General features: G+C 49.6%; 1 protein-coding gene across 1 annotated transcript; it reads left to right on the forward strand.

Moving 5' to 3' along the window:
- Positions 1-16,527: 16,527 nt before the first annotated feature.
- On the forward strand, positions 16,528-20,256 carry LOC117866879 (agmatine coumaroyltransferase-2). Its single transcript, XM_072295795.1, has one exon. It carries the CDS (start codon positions 18,624-18,626, stop codon positions 20,004-20,006), a length of 1,383 nt encoding a protein of 460 aa, XP_072151896.1. The 5' UTR covers positions 16,528-18,623; the 3' UTR covers positions 20,007-20,256.
- Positions 20,257-21,115: the final 859 nt, after the last annotated feature.

Genomic DNA, 21,115 nt, shown 5'->3' on the forward strand with positions numbered 1-21,115 from the left:
TTTGCAGCACTGGCAACTATGTGTCATGTCGAGATAAGTATCTTAGATAAGTTAACAACAGTACAAGTGCTGTGACACTCGCATGTGCAAAAGAAGTTGACATAATACCACGTTTGCAATCAAGGTCTGTAAATTGACATGCTATTTGGAGTGAAAAAATTAAAGAGCAATAGTTTATGCGTATCAAATAATGTTGTGTATGGTAACTCAAATATTACTTGGTCTGACTCTATAGAGGTGTTAACGGTCTTTTTGTTAATTGCTTAGATTGTTTCTTAATTATTCCTTTTTGTTCATGGATTAGTTCAAGAAGATCATCAATGGAAGGAGAGTCGAATTCATCATCACTTAGATAGCTTTCCATACCTTGTGCCATAAGGCAAATATGTGATAATGATGAGGGAGCTTCCATGAAGCCAGTGGTGAAGTACTTGCTTGACTCATCACTTGATGTGACACCCAGCCCAATTTGGTTGGCCCAGCGTGGCCCATAACGTAGGTGCGCATGTTTAGTACCACCTTGCTAGTTGAGAAAGGGTGGAACCAACTTATAAGCTAAGCTTTTGTCAACCAACCATAGCACCTTCGGTTTAACCCTTTTACACAAAGCGAGGATGAAAGTATAAGCAGGGTGCTATGTGTACGCTGCTCGCCCCTCGGAAGGGCTGGGCGGTGCGGCTTTGGAGGACGGGGTGTTACAAATGGTATCCGAGCCGACCATCGCGGTTGTGCGTACGGGTCAGTGTGCGGGTATCACTGGACTTACGGCCGTGCGCTAAGAGAGAACGTTCCTGGACAGTTTCCCATATGTGGGTGAGTTGGACTGACTGCGAGTGTGCAGGCATATGGCATATGGCTTGTCAGGTTCTTTAGGGGGTGAATGTGACACCCAACCCAATTTGGTTGGCCCAGTGTGGCTCATGAGCGCAGGCACGCATGTTTAGTACCACCTTGCTAGTTGAGTAAGGGTGGATCCAACTTATAAGCCTTTGTCAACCAGCCATAGCACCTTCGTGTTAACCCTTTTACACAAAGAGAGGACGAAAGTGTAAGCAGGATGCTATGTGTACATGTGCCCACCTCTCAAAAGGGCTGGGCGGTGCGGCTTTGGAGGATGGGGTGTTACACTTGAGCTACAAGAGCTTGATTCTCCACCATTTATCCATTCACCAACAACGGCGAACGCTTCTTGCTTGGGCTTCCTCTCCTTCTTCTTCTTGTATTAGATCTTTATAATCTTCACTTGTTGATGATGACGTCCTTCTCTCAAGTGGACATTGTAGCCATGTGCATTGATCTTCTTGATGTACTTGAAGACCTTCTCGGCATACATGTCCACCAAGGACTTGGTTTCTTCATCACTTGAGGATCATTTATCATCACCATCATCTTCTTCACTTGACCTTCCATGAATTGCCATCTTCCTCAACCTCTTCTCTTGTTGACTTGACAGAGCAAGGCTTGGAGTTGGAGAAGAAGGGTCTTTGGGCTTGTTGTCAAGTTCCAACTTGGGCATGTCCATTAGTCGGAGCTCAAATGCCATGATCTTTTTGAGAATTTTATTTGGAGTCCATTCATCGAGCTTCTTCTAAAATAGAATGGCCTTTACCAAATCATAACCAGCTTCCAGAGGCTATGGAGGATCTTGCGATTGAGTTTCACATCCTCGATGTCCTTCACACCTAACACATTGATGTCATTCATAAGAATATTTAGGCGTGAGTACATGGCTTCTACGTTCTCATTATCATGTTGCTTAAAGCTATTGAGCTTATCAATGAGAACATCGTGTCCCTCATTGGATACATCCTTTGAGCCCTCGTTGTTATCTTTGATAGTCATCCATAGATTGTTAGCATTTTCACATGTAAAAACCCTATTGAAAACACTTTCTCTTTAATAGACACCAGTAAGCTGATCTCACTCGTAAGAATAAGTAAATCAAACGCATCTCATAGGAGAGCATCACACGCAGAAGGGAAATCATGCAGGAGTGACAAGTCTTGAGAGGAAGATGAACGGACCCATCCAAGGAGCCGCTAGGCAAGCGATCTTACCGGACCAAAGAAGCTTTCAACCTTGCTATGGGAGGAGGAAGACGAACGGGAGGAGGCGACGGTGAGATGAGAGGGGATGAGCGCAGGACCCTAGCGGGAGGAACGAGAGGAGGCGACGGCACAAATGGGAGGGCCTGCGCTAACCCTAGCGGGGTTGGCAGGGAGGTTAGGCCACCCGCAACACAACTCGGGCCAGCGACCTGCTCAGCTCAAGCCTGGCCGGCTGGAAACGGTCGAATTGGCCATATTAGCTAGGCCTGGCTATCCCCCCTCCGGTGGCTTGGGCTGGCAAAGTCCCCTAGCCAGGCAACCAAACTAGTGTATCTTATATTGGGCTGGCTTGGTTGGGGGATAGCCACCCAACCAAACACACCCTACATGACGTATATATATACGATAGCAACCAAGTGACGTATACGCTGGCTCCTCAATTTAAAGTTGTTTGAAGAAATACGAACAGAAAGTGCGTGCATGAATGGATTTCCATCTTGTTATTTGTAGGCTCTTCCTCCTCATGGTAATGGCATCAGAAAAATGAAAGGTATCATACCCAATCAGAGCACCAGCTGAGAGGAAGAAAGGGATCAGAGAGAAGAAATAGTTTAGAAGTAGCTTGGCAGAGAAGCAGAATGCTCGACTTGAAAGCTGTAGAGATGAAGACTGTAGGAGACAAGTGAGACATTGGGAGAGAAATAAGGAAAAAGAGGAGATTTCGGCAGGGCACAAAAGGCCCGCCAAGGCTAATAGGGCTGAAAAGGCCTAAGGTTTATATGTCATAATTTTTGCAATATGCTTCTTAGACAAGTAGTAATCTAGTAACAATACATGCAAGCGTCGTATTGGAGAGGCTTGATCCAGTATCTTGTCCAGAAATTGATTCCTCCGCTAATAAATGTTTTATTATGTTGTAATGCACGACTCTAGGTTTTGACTTAAATTATCGTGGATAGGATTTTATGTTAGATCTCCAACACGACTGGAATCATGGCTGCCTTAGGGCCTGTTTGGGAGCACTCCACTCCAGAATAATCAGCACCACTCCACCAGCTCCACACTTTCCTAACTCCACTCCACCAACTCCAAAAAAACATGGAGCTGCTGCACGTGTTTGGCTAATGGCAGTGCTCCAGCTCCAAAAACATTAGCACTTGTTGTGAATGGTCTATTATACCCATGTGAATGGGTCCCACTTGTCAGTCTCCTTTTCTTCTCCTTTCTTCTCCTTTCTTCTCCCGAGGCGCAGGGGCGGCGGGCGGGCGGCGCGACGTGTGGCGAGCCGGGGCGGCGCGGCGAGCGGTGGGCGTAGGGGCGGCGCGGCGAGCCGAGGCGGCGGGCGGCAGGCAGGCAGGGGCAGCACGGCGAGCCGGGGCGAGGGGCAGCGACGGGGCATTTTCTTTTCCTTGAATCAAACCGGTATGTGTGTAACGAGTGGTAATGGTGGGTAAATACCTACCAACTCCACGAGGAGGTCTGTAAAGGGGGTTTTTGGAGCACCCCTTGAGGTACTCCACAAAAAACGTGGATCTACCCCCCGCTCCACCTTTTTCCTGGAGCCGGAGGTGCTGAAGCTAGACGCGTTTGGCTGCGAAATTTTCGGAGTTGGTGGAGTGGAGCAATTTTTCGTGGAGTGGAGTGCTCCCAAACACCCTCTTAGATTACTTGGGCAAGGTTTTTCGAAGGGTCCCAAAGGTTACGCAACATGTGCACAAGCTATGTGATTCAAAGATTTGAGATGCCGAGCACTACAACAACTTGACCATTGTGTTCTTTTGTGGAATGAACCAGTGTATGGATTTGTGAAAGAATATGGTCAACTAGCCATTCAACTAGCCATGCCACAAGTTAAGTGTTGTGAAGTTGTGTGACAACATACGTGTAGCCACATGCAGCACTTCTGGCTATGAGTACCCGTAGGTAAAGTGAGGAAAAAAGTCAAATTTACTATATCCTCACCAATACATTTTGTCATCTTAACTCCCTAAGAAAAATTTAAGCTCAATTTGCTGCTCTCAAAAATTTCGATTGGTCCAATTGACCAATTAATGATATGTTTTTCTTTTTTGTTTCTTCATTTACAAATTGAGTTCTAGGTTCAAGTTTTATGAGTGGATAGAGGAAATGATGCCTTATATAAAAAAGGTACATTAAGATTTTTTCATGGTTGTTTTCATACGTTAGGAACATTTAATACAAAATCTTAGAGATACAAACAGCATGAAAAGTAATCATGAAAAATTCATAGTGTATTTGTATGGGGATAAACAATAAAGAGAAATCTCATTAGTTAGTAGATTGGATCAACTGAAATAGTTTCTAGCAGTAAACTGAGCCGAAATTTTGTTCGCGGGGATTAACGGATAAAGTAGATCGGTGAAGACAGTAAAATAGACTTTTTCCATAGAGTAACGTACCCCTGCCAAGTACAATTTAAATATCCACTCTCCTCACTTCAGGTTAGAAACTATGACCATGGCAAGAAAGACATTGAGCCTATAGGAGGCTCTAGCATGTAATGTTTTCTTTACCGTAGGTTTTTATAAAGTAAACTAGACCTTGCTTAGAATTACGATAAACATTCTTGCATTATGGAGACATGTCATGTCTTTCTATTGGGACTTCCATTGCTGAGTATACTTGTGCGCTCTTCTGCTATTCCCTCGACCCCCACGCTTAGACTATGCGTTGGTGGAAATACGAGGAGAATACAGAAAGGAGCTCATTACTAGTGACAAGTAACTATGCCAGGTTAGAGAATGACAATGCTGCCACGGTGAAGTATAGTGAATGAAATATGTTGTTTTTGGGTAGTAGGAATCCCCAGTCTATCTTGGGAAGTTATGGTGAAATATTGGGCTGAACAAAAAAACTGCAGAAATAGATATGTGTTTGGCGACTACTTGAGCACTCCCATCCCCAATAGTTGCACATAGTATTATGGATTGAGGGACTGCTAGAGATACTCTTGGTGCCGTTCCCTGTCAGTAATGCATCAGTACGTGCGATGATGTTCACAACATCACTACCACTGATGAGATTGATACGGTGATTTGGAGATATAAAATTTGTAAGGTGATGTGGAAACTGCAATGGCAGATATGTAATTAACTGCAGACGTACTAGCCAGATATGTAATTAACTGAATCTCACGATCTCATTGCCATGGCGCTTTCAAAATGATGTGACAAGAGAAGGTGCTGCGAAAACAGTAAGAAAATGCACAAAGCAACTCCAGCACTTTGTCGACGCGCCATTGGCTCCTGGGACGACTATGTGTCCTCACTCCCGTGCCAAGACTCTAGAGAGTGGAAGGAGGAGTCATGCGGGGTCCTCCCAAAAACAACGGTGGTCATCAATCACCACCAGGCCGGTAGCGTTAAATTAAGGAGACTCGAACAGTACGTAGTCAAGGTGGTTGTCCCGTCGATCTCCGCGCCATCCCTACAAAAGCTGCCCACATACACGGCATCAATGCCTCTTCCACAGCGAGATGGAGAGGAACCAGAAGGAGAAGAGCGAGGAGCCTTGGGTCGGCCGCCGCATCCTCGGGGTGGCCTTCGCGGGCGTCGTGGCCGTCGCCGCCGGCGCCTTCGTCATGCTGTCGAGAAACGGGGACGGTGCAGAGCAGGAGCAGACGGCCGGGAGGACGATGAAAGGGCCGGACACTAGCGGCGAGAGGATCTCCCGCGACAAGTTCGAGGAGGACCCCAAGACATACTTCAAGACCTGTCGCCAGAAGGGGCCCAAGGCCGCCGTTGACGATTTCAAGTAACTGGCTGACGTCGACGGCTGCTAACAAAGTACAGCTCATTCCCGCGTAATATAGTAGTTTCCATTCCCTGCATGATGGCACGTATGGTAGTACGGGACTATGGGTGTTGTAGCACGGTTGATCAAGGCGAGTGACTATGACTACCGTCTACGTACCGGACTTTACAAGGCTAGTGTGTAATAATCTGTATTGTAATATTGGGTCAATTGTTCTGCCCATGGCTGTTGCCAGAGCCTGCCAGGCTCCAACTGAATGGTGGGACTCTTGGATTGTTTTGCTTCGTTGGCCAAACAAAACAGCCTCAATTGTTTTCCTTTGTTGGCTTTGCACGTGCTCGATTTCAACACACTTAATCTTGATCAATTCTCAACAATTTAGACCAAAGATTAAAATTAGAGATAAGATCGTATTCTATGATAGATCCTAAATAGTATTTAATATTTACCCATAGCAATGCACGGATCTACTTGCTAGTAAACAAATATGGCCCACATGAGAAAAATAACAAAATTGATGCAAAGCTCTTCTTCTAATTAAGGTATTTTTTTATGTGTTATTTGTGGGAGCTGTTGGGGGCTCTTTTTTTCCTTTTTGTCCCCAATTAAGGTTTTAGGGCTAATAAAAGGGAACTTTGGAGTTGCTCTTAGTAGTCTAATCCCTCATGTTTAATCTGAATTATTTATAATCACCAAGCACAATGCACATGCAGCTCCTCGCCCCGGTAAATCTGGGGTACGGGGGCAATGGAGGTTCGATTTAGGTTGTCATATTTTGTGACGTGTTTGGGAGAGCCGTTGGGCTCCTTTTTTTGCCCTTTCTATCCCTAACTATTTCTATCCCTAACTAAGGGAGCTTTGGAGTTGTCCTTAGAGCAATTCCAACAGATCCCATTTCCCCTTTCCCTCTTTTACGGGATTTAGTGAAAAAAAATCTCCTCCAACAGATCCCCTTTCAATTTCTCTTTTTCCTTTATTTTTTCTCAATTCCCTTTATCTTCCTCCTCCCTTTACAAATGGGATTTGCCTCACCCCTCTCCCTTTCCTCCCCTTCTTCTCCAACCAAAGGATCTGCTCGCCATATCCACTTTGGATCATTCGATGCATCCTCCATCCGCGCCACCGTTGGCCGCTTGCCATCCGCGCCGCCCCTCTGCCATGGCCAGACCGCTGTGTGGCCTATGGCCCGGCCGCACCAGGCGCCACCCGCAAGCAAGCTCGCAGGCCGCCGCCCGTAGGCTTGCTCGGCCGTGGCCAAGCCGTTGCCCGCTCGCTAGCTTCGCACGAGGCCGCGTGCGTGCTAGCTCGCTCATGGCCCTACTCCGATCACCGTTGCTGCCGTCCTCCGACGAGCCCAGCCCTGGCTACCATTGTTGCCATCCACCGGCACGCCGGCGAGCCCGGCCCTAGCCGCTGCCGCCCGCAAGCCCTGCCTCGGCCAACGCTACCGCTGCTTGTGCTACGGGAGGAGAGGAGAGAGGGGAAGAGAAGGGAGAAGGAAGAAGATTGATTTTCTCACTGACAAGTGGGCCCTACATGTCGGGTGGACAGAAAGGGGAAAGAGGATCTGCTGCAGCACCTCTCCCTAATATGCTGAAATTGGGAAAGGGGATTCCCCTGTAAGGGACAAAGGGGAAAAGGAAAGTTGAATCCGTTGGAATTGCTCTTAGCAGTGTAATCCCTCATATTTAATCTGAATTATTATTTTTAATAATGGAACAAGAGTATTCGTGCCTCGAACAGTCTCGTAGCTCTTAGGCTACTACCGGTGAACCAAACTAACAGACTCGAGAACAAACACAAGAACAACTGCAAACATAACAGAAAGAAAGGATTCCCAAGACAGCAACGTCAAGCTTCTATCCTTAATCTGTTTCTCCATCCAAACTTGCTGAAAAGCTCCAGCACTGAGGTTTCTAACAACCGCTTCTTTTTTCTTCAGCGCGTCACCCTCTTCCTTTTTAGATAGTTGCGCCCAGTGCTTGATCCAATAAATTCCTCTGAAAATCACCTGAAAAAATGAGTGAGGTGCATTTTGTTTGAAAACAACATCATTTCTACTCAACCACATAGCCCAACGTACACTATGGGACACAAGAAAATTGCCGAGTGCCAGGGGCACTCGGCGAAGGGCAAAATACACTCGGCATCCAGAAAACTGTCGGCATCCAATTTTTGAAAAAAATAAAAAAAAACCTGTTCCGCCGCTGCCGCCACCACCGGCCAGCCACCACTGCCAGCACCACCATCGGCCGCCACCACCGCCAGCACCACGAGCCACCACCGGCCACCACCGCCAGCACCACCAGCCACCACCGGCCACCACCGCCAGCCACCACCGCCAGCACCACCACCGGCCGCAACCACTACCAGCACCACTAGCCACCACCGGCCACCACCGCCAGCACCCCCAGCCACCACCGGCCACCACCGCCAGCCACCACCGCCAGCACCACCACCGGCCGCAACCACTGCCAGCACCACTAGCCACCACCGGCCACCACCGCCAGCACCCCCAGCCACCACCGGCCACCACCGCCAGCCACCACTGCCAGCACTACCACCGGCCGCCACCACCGGCCGCCACCACCGCCAGCTCCACCACCACCGGCCGCCACCACCGCCAGCTCCGCCAGCACCACCTCCCATGCCGCCATCACCACCGACCACCACCAGCACACCCCCACGCCGCCGCTTTGCCAAGAGGGCCCCGGCGCTGCCGGATCCGACGAGGGAAGGGCCGGCGCCACCGGATCCGCCGGAGAGGGTGGGAGAGGGGCAGGGGTGCGCCGCCGCCAGGCCCCCTCCCCTCGATCCGCGGCCGCCGCCCGGATCTGACCGGTGGCGGAGGGAGGAGGCCGCCCCGGCCGCCAGATCTCACTGGTGGGGAGCGGGGCCGGGAGGGGAAGGGCCGGAGGAGGGGCGCCGCCTGTCGGAGGAGAGGGAGGGAAGGGGCGCCGCCCGCGCCGGAGAGCCGCCAGCTGGGAGAGGGAGGGGCGGTGCATGGGTGAGTGCGGGTGGGTGGGAGTGGGGGGGCGCACGTGGGTGAAGGGGGCCGGGGGGGCACGCGCGTGGGTGGTCTTAATGTGGAGCTGGCGAGTTTGCCGAGTGTCCCAGATTTGGGACACTCGGCAAACTCCTTCTTTGCCAAGTGTCCCACTCGGCAAAGATTTTTTTTCCATTTTCCACCTTTTCCACAACAGTTTCTACTGATATTATTTGATTATATTATGGGATGATAGTTAAAATTCACTCAACAATATATATTTGATTATTCTACTCATATTATTCCATTATTTTATGCAGTTATAATTCAAATTAAATTTATATCAATTAAATTTCTATAATTGCACTTAATACATTAAAATTATCTAACGGTTTCAAAAAATTATAAAAATTTCACATGAAACAATATATGTTCTCTATTGCCTATACAAAAAGTTTTGTAGTCAAAACAAAACTAGACTGTCACTCTAACTCTAATTCTTATCGAATCCTTCTCAACGCTACTATTCTTCTTCTGAGATGTTTCAGTTTGTAAACATCGTATGTGATGACATGTGCGAAATCTTCTCAAGTTTTTACCGCAGCCTCCACATATGATATCATCACATCATGACAAATCTCATGATTTTTAGACTTCGCATGCTTTTTTTACAATTAAAAAATCATTTGGCCACACATTCATGGTTGTGTTTCCTGAACAAAATGTTCAAAATTTCTTTTCATTTCATGGGTAAGGCCTCAAACTTGGCTAAATAACATGAATATAATTTTTCTACTCATTTTATTCTATAGTTTGAATCACTTGCAGTTCAAATTTGGCATATACAAAAAATTCCTTGAAATGCAATTAATTAATTAATTATAGAAAACAAATCAAAAAATGTACCAAATTTTAACATGGAGTACCAAATGTTGTATGTGGGGAGTAGAAAAATTTTCAAGGTGAAAAGAGAAAAAAAACTTATTATTTTGCCGAGTGTCAAAAAAAACACTAGGCAAACCCCCTTCTTTGCCGAGTGTTTTTTTTGACACTCGGCAAAGAGGCGGGTTTCCCGAGTGTTTTTTTTGACACTCGGCAAAGACCCGATTTGCCGAGTGTTTTTTCTTTGCCGAGTGTTTTTAGCTTGGCACTCAGCAAAGAGCTTGTTTGCCGAGTGTTCGAAAAAAAATACTCGGCAAAGAAAAAACACTCGGCAATTTTTAGCTTTCCCGCAGTGGTAGTGCCGCTACACCAATCATAATCTGATTTTTAAGCTTTCGAGACAAACTTTCAAGCCAAGAACCAAATAAGTTGTCTATACTAGAGGGTGGTTGAATGCCGAAAACGATGAACACCGTGTTCCAAATGGACCGTGCCAAAAGACAGTCTAGAAACATGTGTTGAATAGTTTCATCTGAATTATTTATAATCACCAAGCGCACGCACATGCGGCTCCAAAGTACACGAGGCAGCTCCTTCCAAGTCTTCATCCCAAAATCACTCTTCCTCAAAACAAATTTTCAACTTTGCCGCAAGAGAAATACATATACAATCAGGGCCATTTTTGTTTCACTAATGCCCAATACATGAGCTGATTGTTATTAGGAAAGAATACAATAGGATATCCAAACTGGACCGGATGCAGGTATAAAAGCGAATTTGGCTCCAGGCAATAGGGATTCATACACATACTGGGTGTACTTTGAAATGGAACTCAAAAAAAATGTTTTCCTTGGCTCGAGGCAATAGGGATTCATACACATACAGAGCAGCGCTGCTTGAGGTGGCATCGCCGACGACGCCGGCGAGCGGGTGGCCGGAGAGGTCGAGCGAGTAGGCGGAGGCGTCGCGGCGGCTGCAGAAGCCGGTGAGGAAGGAGATGAGTACAGCGTTCCAGGCGCCTCGCCGCTCCACAACACGGCGTCACTCGTCGGCGCTCACCGTCAAGAACCGCCGGCGACCCCGCCGGTCGCCGCCGCGCACGCGCAGCGCCCATGATCCCTGCCACGACGAAGAGGCTTGCAGAAACGCAAACACGAGAAAGAGTGCCGGAGGCAAGGGTGTCGACGGGTCGTGCCTCGTGCGCGGAACAGAGGAGCACGCCACGCCGGCGCCGGCCGCCGGGCCGTCGTCCCCGACCGACCCAGGGGGCGGACGGTATCTCGTTCACCGTCCAGGGCGGACGGTATTTTTGAACCGTAGGATGGCGTCTTTGCGGCTGGGATCGGACCTTGCGGGCTGGAGTGGGAGCGTTCGTTTGGGCCGCGCCAAGGGAAGGCCCAGTTCCCTGAGACCGTAACCTCGCTTAGGCCCGTACGTAGTAGCCCGGCCCCCTGGCGTGCCGGGTTGCCTCAGCAGCCGCCCTGGCTGGTTGCTCCGGCGCTCGGCGCCGGCGTCCGGCGGCACCGCGGCAGGGATGGCTAGTCACGGCGGAGACCGAGATCGAGCGTGACCAGCGCCAGCAAGGCCGGCGCACAACTGCTGCTCGATCGTCCTTCGTGTTCCACACAGTGACGGATCGGATGACGGCGGCGATCGATCGAGCTCGCTGCAAGGAAAGCGGCAGCCGGCGAGGAGGCCGGGACGACTAGCTCAGGCGTGTAAACGCTATTCTCATCTCCCAGATTCTCCAACGCTAGACACTAGCACGTCCTCTACTCCTTCAGCTTGAGGGTCATCCTTCACTTTCAGTCCAGTCCTATGAACTTTGGCAGGAATGATAGCCATTCATCACTTAATCAATGAACATTCATCTGTATCGAAACGACTTTGCTGATATTCAGATTGAAACTAGCTGAAAATTCAGATTTGAGTGTGAAAATTTTGTATGTGCAACACTGACAATAACAGTGCTGCCTGCCATCACTGACGCGCTTGTATACAAACGGAACTGATGGACGTCATTTCCCTGTTGGGTTATCCATTTTCCTTGTCGGTTTCCCACCCTGGGAAAATGTTCTCCATCATGTTTGAAATTATTTCCTCATCACAAAAATCCGACAGGGAATAACCTTTCTACCCAAAAAAAACATTTCCCTTTCAACTTGCAACTTACAGAATAATTCCTATTTATCTGTCGATTATATCTACCGACAAGGAACAATTATGATCAGCAAAAAAATCAATTAATTAAAAAAAGCCACAATTAAATTAGGCACTGTAGCTGACGTGTATTTAGGCAACACATTTTGGCAAGGTAGATACAAGATCTCATTTTCCTAAGCTACGAGGTCATAGTGCATCACATCGCTCCTACAAAACTCACCTTTAATCCTGGTTGGTATAGGACAAATCTTCCAAAAATCCATCCAGGATAAAGTAATCGAGACGGGGGTCGTTACGAGCCGGGACTAAAGGGGTCACCACGCTAGGCACAGCCCCCCACCCCACGTGGGATTCGAACCCACGACCTCAAGCCTCACGCGTAATTTTCTTACCATCCCACCTACACAACACATTTGACTATATAGGGGATGCAATCCTTTTGTATTAACTCGTGGGGAACCTTTTAGTCCTGATTGGTAATACAAACTGAGACTAAAGGTCCGAGGGCTTTAGCCCCTTTTCAGCTACTCGTGGGGGACCCGGACCCTTTAGTCCCGGGTGGTAGGACCAATCAGGACCAAAGGGTCCTCCATGGGTGGTTGATTTTTTCACCCGGGACTAAAGGGTCTCCCACGGGTGGCTGATTTTTAATTGGGACTAAAGAGGGGCCTTTAGTCCTGATTGGTATTTGACCCGGGGTTAAAGCCCCTTTAGTCACGAGCCAACTTTAAACCGGGACAAAACAGGACGCATGAAAGGTGAGTTCTCTACCAGTATCAGTACACAATCCACTATCAGTTAAACACTAGGAATCATATTGTGTAAAAAAAATAGGGGAAATAATTAGTATATGAGCTAACTAATAGCATGGCACAAAGTAATACAATGTTTTACCAATGTGTAAACCGGAATGAAGAAAAATGCATACCCACGTGTCTGAGAAGCATGTGCTGCTCTTGCCATTTGGCCTCCTGGCAGCTCAGCTCACTCCCAGCCTTAAATCTTAGTTATTTTGAGTTCCAGCTTTCTAGAAGCTTCCCCAGAAGTTTACCGTTTATTTGAACTTTTGACTTTTCATGTCATGAAGCTACCCAAAGAAAACAGATCCATACACAGTTAACACAAATAGCGAATGGTACAGCACCAACATCTGGAGTTAGTACATGCAGAAAAATACATACAAAAGGCACAAGAAAGTAAAAGCATGACAGTGAAGAATGAAAATGCAGACTTAGTTGGTGAATAGGAATTTTTGTTACGAGTGTGCTGGAACGACAATATATGATTTGAAATGTTTCCATGCAAACCTATTCTTCATCTCATCAAACGTTTCAAAACTATTGCATTTGCTGTCAAGGTTTTCATCGTTGGTACTAGTGTACTACTTCTAGATGACGAGGAACACCTCCTCTGCTCCGTTCCTTCGTTGCGTTGTTATCTAGTTCCAGCATGGCTAGGGCCGGCTCTATAATTTTAAAGGTCTTTGGGTAAGAAAAAGATAAGGGCCATTGAACTAATTTTTAATAATAAGGGTTCCTGATCTTGACTGACTTCAGCATTATTTAAAACTGAAAAAACTTATGTAGAGCACCTCTCTACGATTCTATGAACTAATTCTTATTTTCTTTTTTCTTTTCTGAGCATCAACAAATGCTTCTTAGGTGACATCTATCATATTCAAATAAATATATTGAATTAGAAATTTTAACCCTAGCATAATCGTTATAAACATAGCATATGCAAAAAAAAATAAGAAAAAATTCAAATACTAATCGGTGTGTTGCTTACTGTGACGAGTGAATCAGATCGGTGTCCTTGCCATTGCCGGTCGCTGCCTCGCCATGTGAGGAGCCAATCAGATCAGCACGGGTGTCTCTTCTCCTCAGCCAGAGCACGTCGATGGGCAGGCAGGGTCGTGACGGCAGTAAACGATCAAACGAAACGTCGTCTGCGGCCTTCCCTCCGCCCAATTGATCAGGTTACGTAGAATAGGACTGGAAGGGAGAGTTACCTACAGCATAGGCTGCTTTGTGATGGGCCTTCAAATGGTTACTGTACCAAATAGAAAATTATATGTACTAATTACCTATGTGGTTTGGGCCCCTAGCTCCATAAGCCCCCGGCGGTCGTACTGCCTGCCCCTCGCCTAGAGCCAGGCCTGGGCATGGCACGAAGCATCATGAGGGTGCCCAGGTACGCCGCCACCACTTGTTCCACTGACCCCACTCGCACCGCGCCGCAGATCGCCGTCGAACATCCTGACATGGTGGACGCGGGCGAAAAGCCCTGCTGCGACGCGCTGGTCCTGGTACATGCAGCACACCGCCGTCAGCATCGCACCGTCGTGGATCCTGTTGCGGCCGTGCAGCCGCCTAGCCAGCTCTTCGTAGAGGTCGACATAGAAGGCGACCAGAAAAACTTTGGGCTGGCGGCTATGTGAGGATTGTGATGGCGGGTACCGCACCCGTCAGCAAACTTGAGCTAGCAGAAATGGCTATTTGCGCTGGCGGGCGCCTGCCCGCCAACGCAGACAGTTTTGTGCTGGCGGGCCTCTTAAGCGGGGATAATTAACTATTTGCCATCCTTACGGATGACACCTCTCCATTTGCCATCCTTACAGATGCGCTTACATATTTACCATCCCTCTACAAACGAACAAACATATTTGCATTTTCACTGACGTGGCGCGCCAACTCGCTCGTGCCAGCGTGGATCATGATGGAAAAAGACCAAAACGCCCCTGCTAGTGTGTTGCCTGAAAATTTTGAATGGAAACATGTTTTCCCCAAACTTTGACTGCCCCGATCTACTTTTCCGTGCATCAAATCAAAATAGTTGGTACACAAGAAGTGTAATCCTATGAATCATCTACAAGCTGTAGTTCAAAAGTTTTTGAAGTTACTTTTGAAATCGCGAGAAAAGTTTGTTCAAACATCCTTACCAGAGCTGTCTTCGAAAACTGAAGGAACCCAAGGTCTCGGTCGTTCAGAACACGCTCACCACACGGTCGGCGATGCCTGGCCACTGCAGAGCTCGTGAAACCGGCGTTCGGCCCACCGGCGACCAATGGCTGACGCCTCGCCGATGCACCAAGCTGCTTTCCGGTCCAGGTTCAGGCGCCCCAACGTTTTAACTAGACCCAGCCTCCATCTCCCTACCCTCCTCCACCGTCCACTCTCTTTCCCGCCTGAACCAGAGCACCAAGCCGAGCCGCTCCGCCGACCAAATGCACCGTCCAACGGTCGCCATCCACAAATCGCCCGCGCCTAGAACTCCTCCACTTCGCCAACTCCCTCCTCGACCCCTCTACACCGTCCACCATCCCCTCTTCGGGCGGGAATCATATGATTCCCGGCCACCATTGTTGCCGGCCGCCAAGCCTCATCGCCGTCCAAATCCTCCCCACCTCCTCCACCAGAACTCAAATCAGCCGCACCAGTGTCGAGCCAACCTACCCAGCTCCACCCTCGAGCCCTTAGCGCTGCTCACCATTCAACCTACGGCCGGAAATCGAAGGTTCTCCGACCGCCGGTGTTGTCCCCGAGTCGAGCTGCCCCTACACGAAGATGACTACCTTCCAGCCATCCTCGTCATCAAACGACTACTCAAATAGAACGCCGGGCATGAGTCCCATGTGTCAGTGGCACGAGAAACGGAACAGGATGGGTAACAGGAGAAAGACATGGGCGTTTTGATCTTTTCCTATCCCGATCCTCGCTGGCACGGGTGAGTTGGCGCACCACATCAGCGAAAATGGCAAATATGTTGGTTCGTTTGTACAGGGATAGCAAATATGTAAGCGTATCTGTAAGGATGGCAAATGGAGAGATGCCATTTGTAAGAATAGCAAATAGTTAAATATCCCTCTTAAGCCACCCGCCAACATAGATGGTTTTTGTGCTGGCGGGCGGCTTATGCTGCCCGCCAGCAAAGATATTTTTAGGAAATAGAAAAAAGCAGCTGTGCTCCTCCGCCGGTTGTCCACTGCTTGCCGTCCGCACCGGCGTCGAAGCTGCAGAGCCGCGAGATGGACTCCAAAATCCCGCACCAAATTTCTCCAATCAAGCAAGTAAAGCAAAAACAAGAATCTCTCAATTTTTTCCCAAACCAGCAACCACCAAATCCCCTGCGTGGAGATGTCGGGCACCTGCTCAGAGATGACGGTGCCCCTACGCAGGTCACCCCTCGCCTGAGCCGCTTGCCACTCTTCTACTCCCGCTGCTCCCTCACCCACGGGCCCCGCCACCCTGCTCGCTCAACCATGGCCCAGCAGGGGTAGGGAGGCGCCGACACAGATATCCGGCAAGAAGTGAAGGGGCAGAGGAGCAGATAGGCCTACGGTGAGAGGTGAGGCGACACAGACTCCTGTCGTGGCATGCGGACCGCCGCTCGTCGTCATCGTGGCGCGCGCGCCTGCACCAGCCGCCACTCGCTGGCTCGCCGTCGCTCTAGCCGCCCGGGCGCCACAGGAGGAAGGAGGATAAGGAGGAGAGAGAGAGGAGAAATGCATCTGTGCTGGTGAACTTTAACGTGCCGATCCTGAGACCTTTTGTGCTGTCGGGTAGAAATTAGGCCCGTCAGCAATCAAAAATTTCAAAATCCACCAATCATTTTTAGCGTAGTGGACGCTGTCGACCTTTTCGTCATCGAACGGGAGCCGCCGAGGTAGGCGTCCCAGAGGTACTGCGGGTGAAGGGATGGAGTAGTTGGCATTGCCCGCGCCTCCATGTTGGCCCGGCCTACGATGGATAGAAGCACGGGGACGCTGCCGGCAAGGAACCGGCCGGCGACAGCGGCCCAGCTGGCCGCGCACGCGCAGCACCGCCAATGGTCCCTGCCACAACAAAGCGCCTTGCTGAAACGCGAATACGAGAACGAATTCCGGAAGCCACGACGCCATCGAGCTCGCAGCATGAAGGCGGCGGCCGGCAGAGGAGGGGCCAAGACGACTAGCTCGAGCGCACGCGCTTCTCATCTCTCAGGTTCTCCTCCGCTACACAAACACGTCCTCTTTCTCCATCTTCATGCTCGCGGCTCATCCATCTATCGGTATGTATCCATGCTTTTGTTTCAGTCACAGTACTCTCAACTTTGGCAGGCATGAGATAGATCGCCATTCTCAATTTTCAGTCACTTGAATCAATGGATGTTCATCTGTACCGAAAGATGGCCATCCTATAGGCGCCAAGGCTACTTCAAGGCGACTCTGCTCTGCTGACGTAGGAAGTCACACTCCATGTGAATGTTCAGATTGAAAATCACCTGAATATTCGTATTTGAGTGTGAAAACTTTGTGTATGCAACACTGACAATTTCGTCGCTGCTTGCCATCCCCGGAGAGTTTGTATAGAAACAGTACAATTATTCAGATAGAAACACATCCAAATTCTGACCTTTTTGGCTCCAGCTCCTTCTAAAATGGGGATGGGCCACTTTTATTTGGCTCCAGCTTCTCTATAAAAATTAGCTTAGGCTCCTTAGTGCACCACGCGTGAAGCCATTTTTTGCCGTGGTAAGGCTCCAGCCGGAGCTGCAGGAGAAGCCGGAGTTGGAGCAAGGGGCGCTATGTCTATCATGGGTTAAGCATGTAAGTTAGTGGAAGAAAGAAAAGTAATGGTAGGAAAACTATAATTTGAAGAAAAACTATGTCTATCATGGGTTAAGCATGTAAGTTAGTGGAAGAAAGAAAAGTAATGGTAGGAAAACTATAATTTGAAGAAAAACTTAGGATGTTAATTACATCGATACATGCAGATACAAAGGCACATTGCAAATACTGCTAGTTGGACTGATAGCTTTTCTGATGGGTGAAGCTCTAGCTTTATGATGTTTAGTCTTGTTTTGACTCTGACGGTTATTAGAGGAAGACATAGAGTGTATTTAGTCTAGCTTACAAGCTTGTTTCAACTCCTTTTGAGCTTGGATTTGTAATCTGACCATATGCCTGTATGAGCAGGTAACCTAGCATAACATTATGCTTTCTAATAAATCAAGGCCAGAGATGGTCTTTGGTCTAAATAAGTACAACCCAATTCATCATGACAGTTATTTTCATAGTACTCCCTCTATTCTCTTTTGTCTTTTGATAGGCATATTTCCAAAATTCATATTTAACTAGAACGAAGGTAAAATTGCTTTCTTTTTTGAAAAGAGGTAGTAGTAGCTATCAGCTCATGGAGCCAGTACACCTACTACCGTTTCTTGCATGCGTTGGCACTTAACAGTAGGTGAACAAGAATTAGACGATAAGGCAGATCTATACTAAACTATACATCAAGTATTTACTATATTTGATGACGACAATGACCTACTCCTGTACTATCAGCTCCGATCCAGTAGCTTCTTATAATGACTCAAATCTTTCTCTGCCAAGTGATAACAACTGAACTACGTGCACTAGTCTTCTAAGCCTCTGCACAGGTCGCCAACCAAGTGTACGAGAAGTCAAAAGCGATATCTTGTTCTGGATCCAGATATGATCTCGATAACATCGTCTCCAAGTTTTCGACGACCATTATCTTTCAAAGCACAACGTGTACGTGTTTGTAAGCCATGTCAGAATGGCTTACCCGAAAAGGGATGTTACGTCCTCGAGCAGCTGAGTCCCATCCGATCCATTTCGCCGCGCGCCACCAAACCTTCAACGACCACCTACGCATCATCCAGCATATAACCAGTAGAAAGCGAGTTCGTCTGCTCTAGGTTTTTGGTTCGTTCCCATCATCACATCACATTGTCACGTTAATTTTCTCGACTGGCCGCCGGTCAGGATGAAGATCACCGTGCACTCCTCCAAGTCCGTCAAGCCGGCCAGCAGCTCCGGCAGCGGCAGCGGCACTCCGGCCGGCTCCTCCAAATCCAAGCTCATCCCCCTCACCGTGTTCGATGAGGCCAACCACGACGAGTACGTCCCGGGCATATTCGTCTTCCACCCGCCGGCGCCGCCCGTCGACGCGCTCGAGGCCGGGCTCGCCAAGATGCTAGCCGAGTACCGCCACTGGGCCGGCCGGATCGTCACCGTGGAAGCCACCTCCGGCAAGCGCGCGATCCTGCTCAACGACGCCGGCGCGCGGCTCGTGGAGGCGACGGCCGACGTCGCGCTCACCGACGTGACGCCGCTGGAGCCGACGCCGGAGGCGCTGCGCCTGCACCCGAGCTCCGACGACGACGGCGCCGAGGGGGAGCTGATGCTGCTCCAGATCACGCGGTTCCGGTGCGATTCCTTCGCCGTCGGGTACAGCATGCACCACTCCGTCGCCGACGGCTACGCCACCTGCACGTCGCTGCTGGCGTGGGGCCAGGCCGTCCGCGGCGCGGCGGCGTTCGACCCCGCGCCCGTGCACGACCGGGCGTCCCTGTTCGTGCCGCGGGACCCGCCGCTCGTCGAGTTCGAGCACCGCGGCGCCGAGTTCAAGCCACGTGCGGAGAAGAAGAAGGCCCTCGACGTCGTCGGCGACGGCAACGAGGTAGTGATGCAGACGGTGCGCTTCAGCCGGGAGTTCGTCTCCCGGCTGAAGTCGGAGGCGTCGGCGGGGAGGCGCCGGCCGTACAGCGCGGCGCAGTGCGTGGCGGCGCACCTGTGGCGGTGCGTCACGGCGGCGCGTGGGCTCGACGCGCACGAGGTCACCAAGCTGCACATCGCCGTGAACGGCCGTTTCCGGATGACCGACCCGCCGGTGCCCAAGGGTTACACCGGCAACGCCGTTCTGTGGGCGCGGCCGGCAACCACCGCGCGGGACCTGCTGCACTCGCCGCTGCGGCGCGCGGCACAGCTCATATCCAAGGCGGTGTCCGGCGTCGACGGCCGCTACTTCCATTCCTTCGTCGACTTCGCGAGCTCCGGCGCTGTGGAGCGCGAGGGGCTGGTGCGGACGGCGGTGTCGTCGGAGCTGGTGGCGAGGACCAACATCGAGGTGGACAGCGTGCTGGGGATCCCGTTCTACGACCTGGACTTCGGCACCGGGAAGCCGTTCCTCTTCATGCCCACGTACAGCACCCCGCAGCCGGTGGAGGGCGCCGCGTTCCTCGTGCCGGAAGCCGACGGCGGCGGCGGCGTGGTCGCGTACGTGCCGCTCTACCGCCGCGCCGTCGACGCCTTCGCCAGCTGCTGCTACTCGCTGCCGCCGCCGGTGGTGGTGGATGCACGGCTGTGATTCTTGAGTACTACGAATTGAAGGGATTGGTTTGTAATATTTTTGTTTTCTTTTCATCTCTTTTTCGGTGTGTCTTTTGTTGGAATATACTCATAATGCGCACTAGCTCGACCTGCCGCGTCGCCCCGTGTCAGCCTGTACAACTGATGCTGATGTTTTGAATTGGTTTTGAAATTATTGGACGGGACATGTTATTCGTACAACCAGAACTGTACGACTGGATATAGTAGTTCAAAACATTGACAATGAAGCACGTTCTCAAAAGAAGAATTAAACAAATAGCACTAGTTCTACAACTCGTGTTGTACTTGTACAGTCCGGTTGTATGGATGCCTCGCTTGATCAAGGCAAACTTTGACACGTTTATCTCCGTGGAATATTCTTCTTCCTCCCACTGCCTCTCACAAAATGCCGGTGACCATCAATTCGGTGACCAACGTCCAGATCCATGGATTGTTCGGAGGTGGATAGCCGAACCTGCAGTTTGATGGTAACGCAGGGACACGTACAAGACACATAAACTTTTATATAGGTTTGATCCGGAAGGATAGAGTAATACTCTACCACCTGTTCTAGAGTATATTGCGCCATGCGCTCAGTTGTTATGTTGAGATACAAACATAAGTTGAGACTCTCATGGGTACCCTGTCCCTCCTTGTATACTCAACTCCTCAAGGAGATGGTTCTCTTGGAGTGATGCTCGCTGGTGGAGCTGAACAGTTTCACTCCTGGCAGCAATGGCAACTAGGAGAGAATGCAGCCCATAACTGTTGTTGAAAAGGTCACTCATTTGCTGTTTTGTGGCTGGCCTAAGAATAGATGTATCATGACTAATGATCATGTGGTCATTATATCTGAAATATGATAATTATGGTTGAGGTAGGAGATTTAGTTCGGGAGAGAGCATGTGACGCGGGCATTGGACAACCATTGCATGCAAATGTAAGAAATGCAACATGAGGACAAATGGACTATCCATCATGACAAGTTATTAGGTGACGACAAGCCAAGTGACACCTACATCTCCTCAGTTTTTAGCCTAATTGCTCAACATTTCATTGCACGGGGGCATTTTTCTTAAAGACTGCTGGATTAGTGAATGACCTTTA

The sequence above is a fragment of the Setaria viridis genome, chromosome 8 (genome assembly GCF_005286985.2).
Source record: "Setaria viridis chromosome 8, Setaria_viridis_v4.0, whole genome shotgun sequence".
Lineage (NCBI taxonomy): Eukaryota > Viridiplantae > Streptophyta > Magnoliopsida > Poales > Poaceae > Setaria > Setaria viridis.

What these genes read in the sequence shown, in the direction of transcription:
- LOC117866879 (XM_072295795.1), top strand. Translation starts at nt 18,624, where the DNA reads ATGAAGATCACCGTGCACTCCTCCAAGTCCGTCAAGCCGGCCAGCAGC.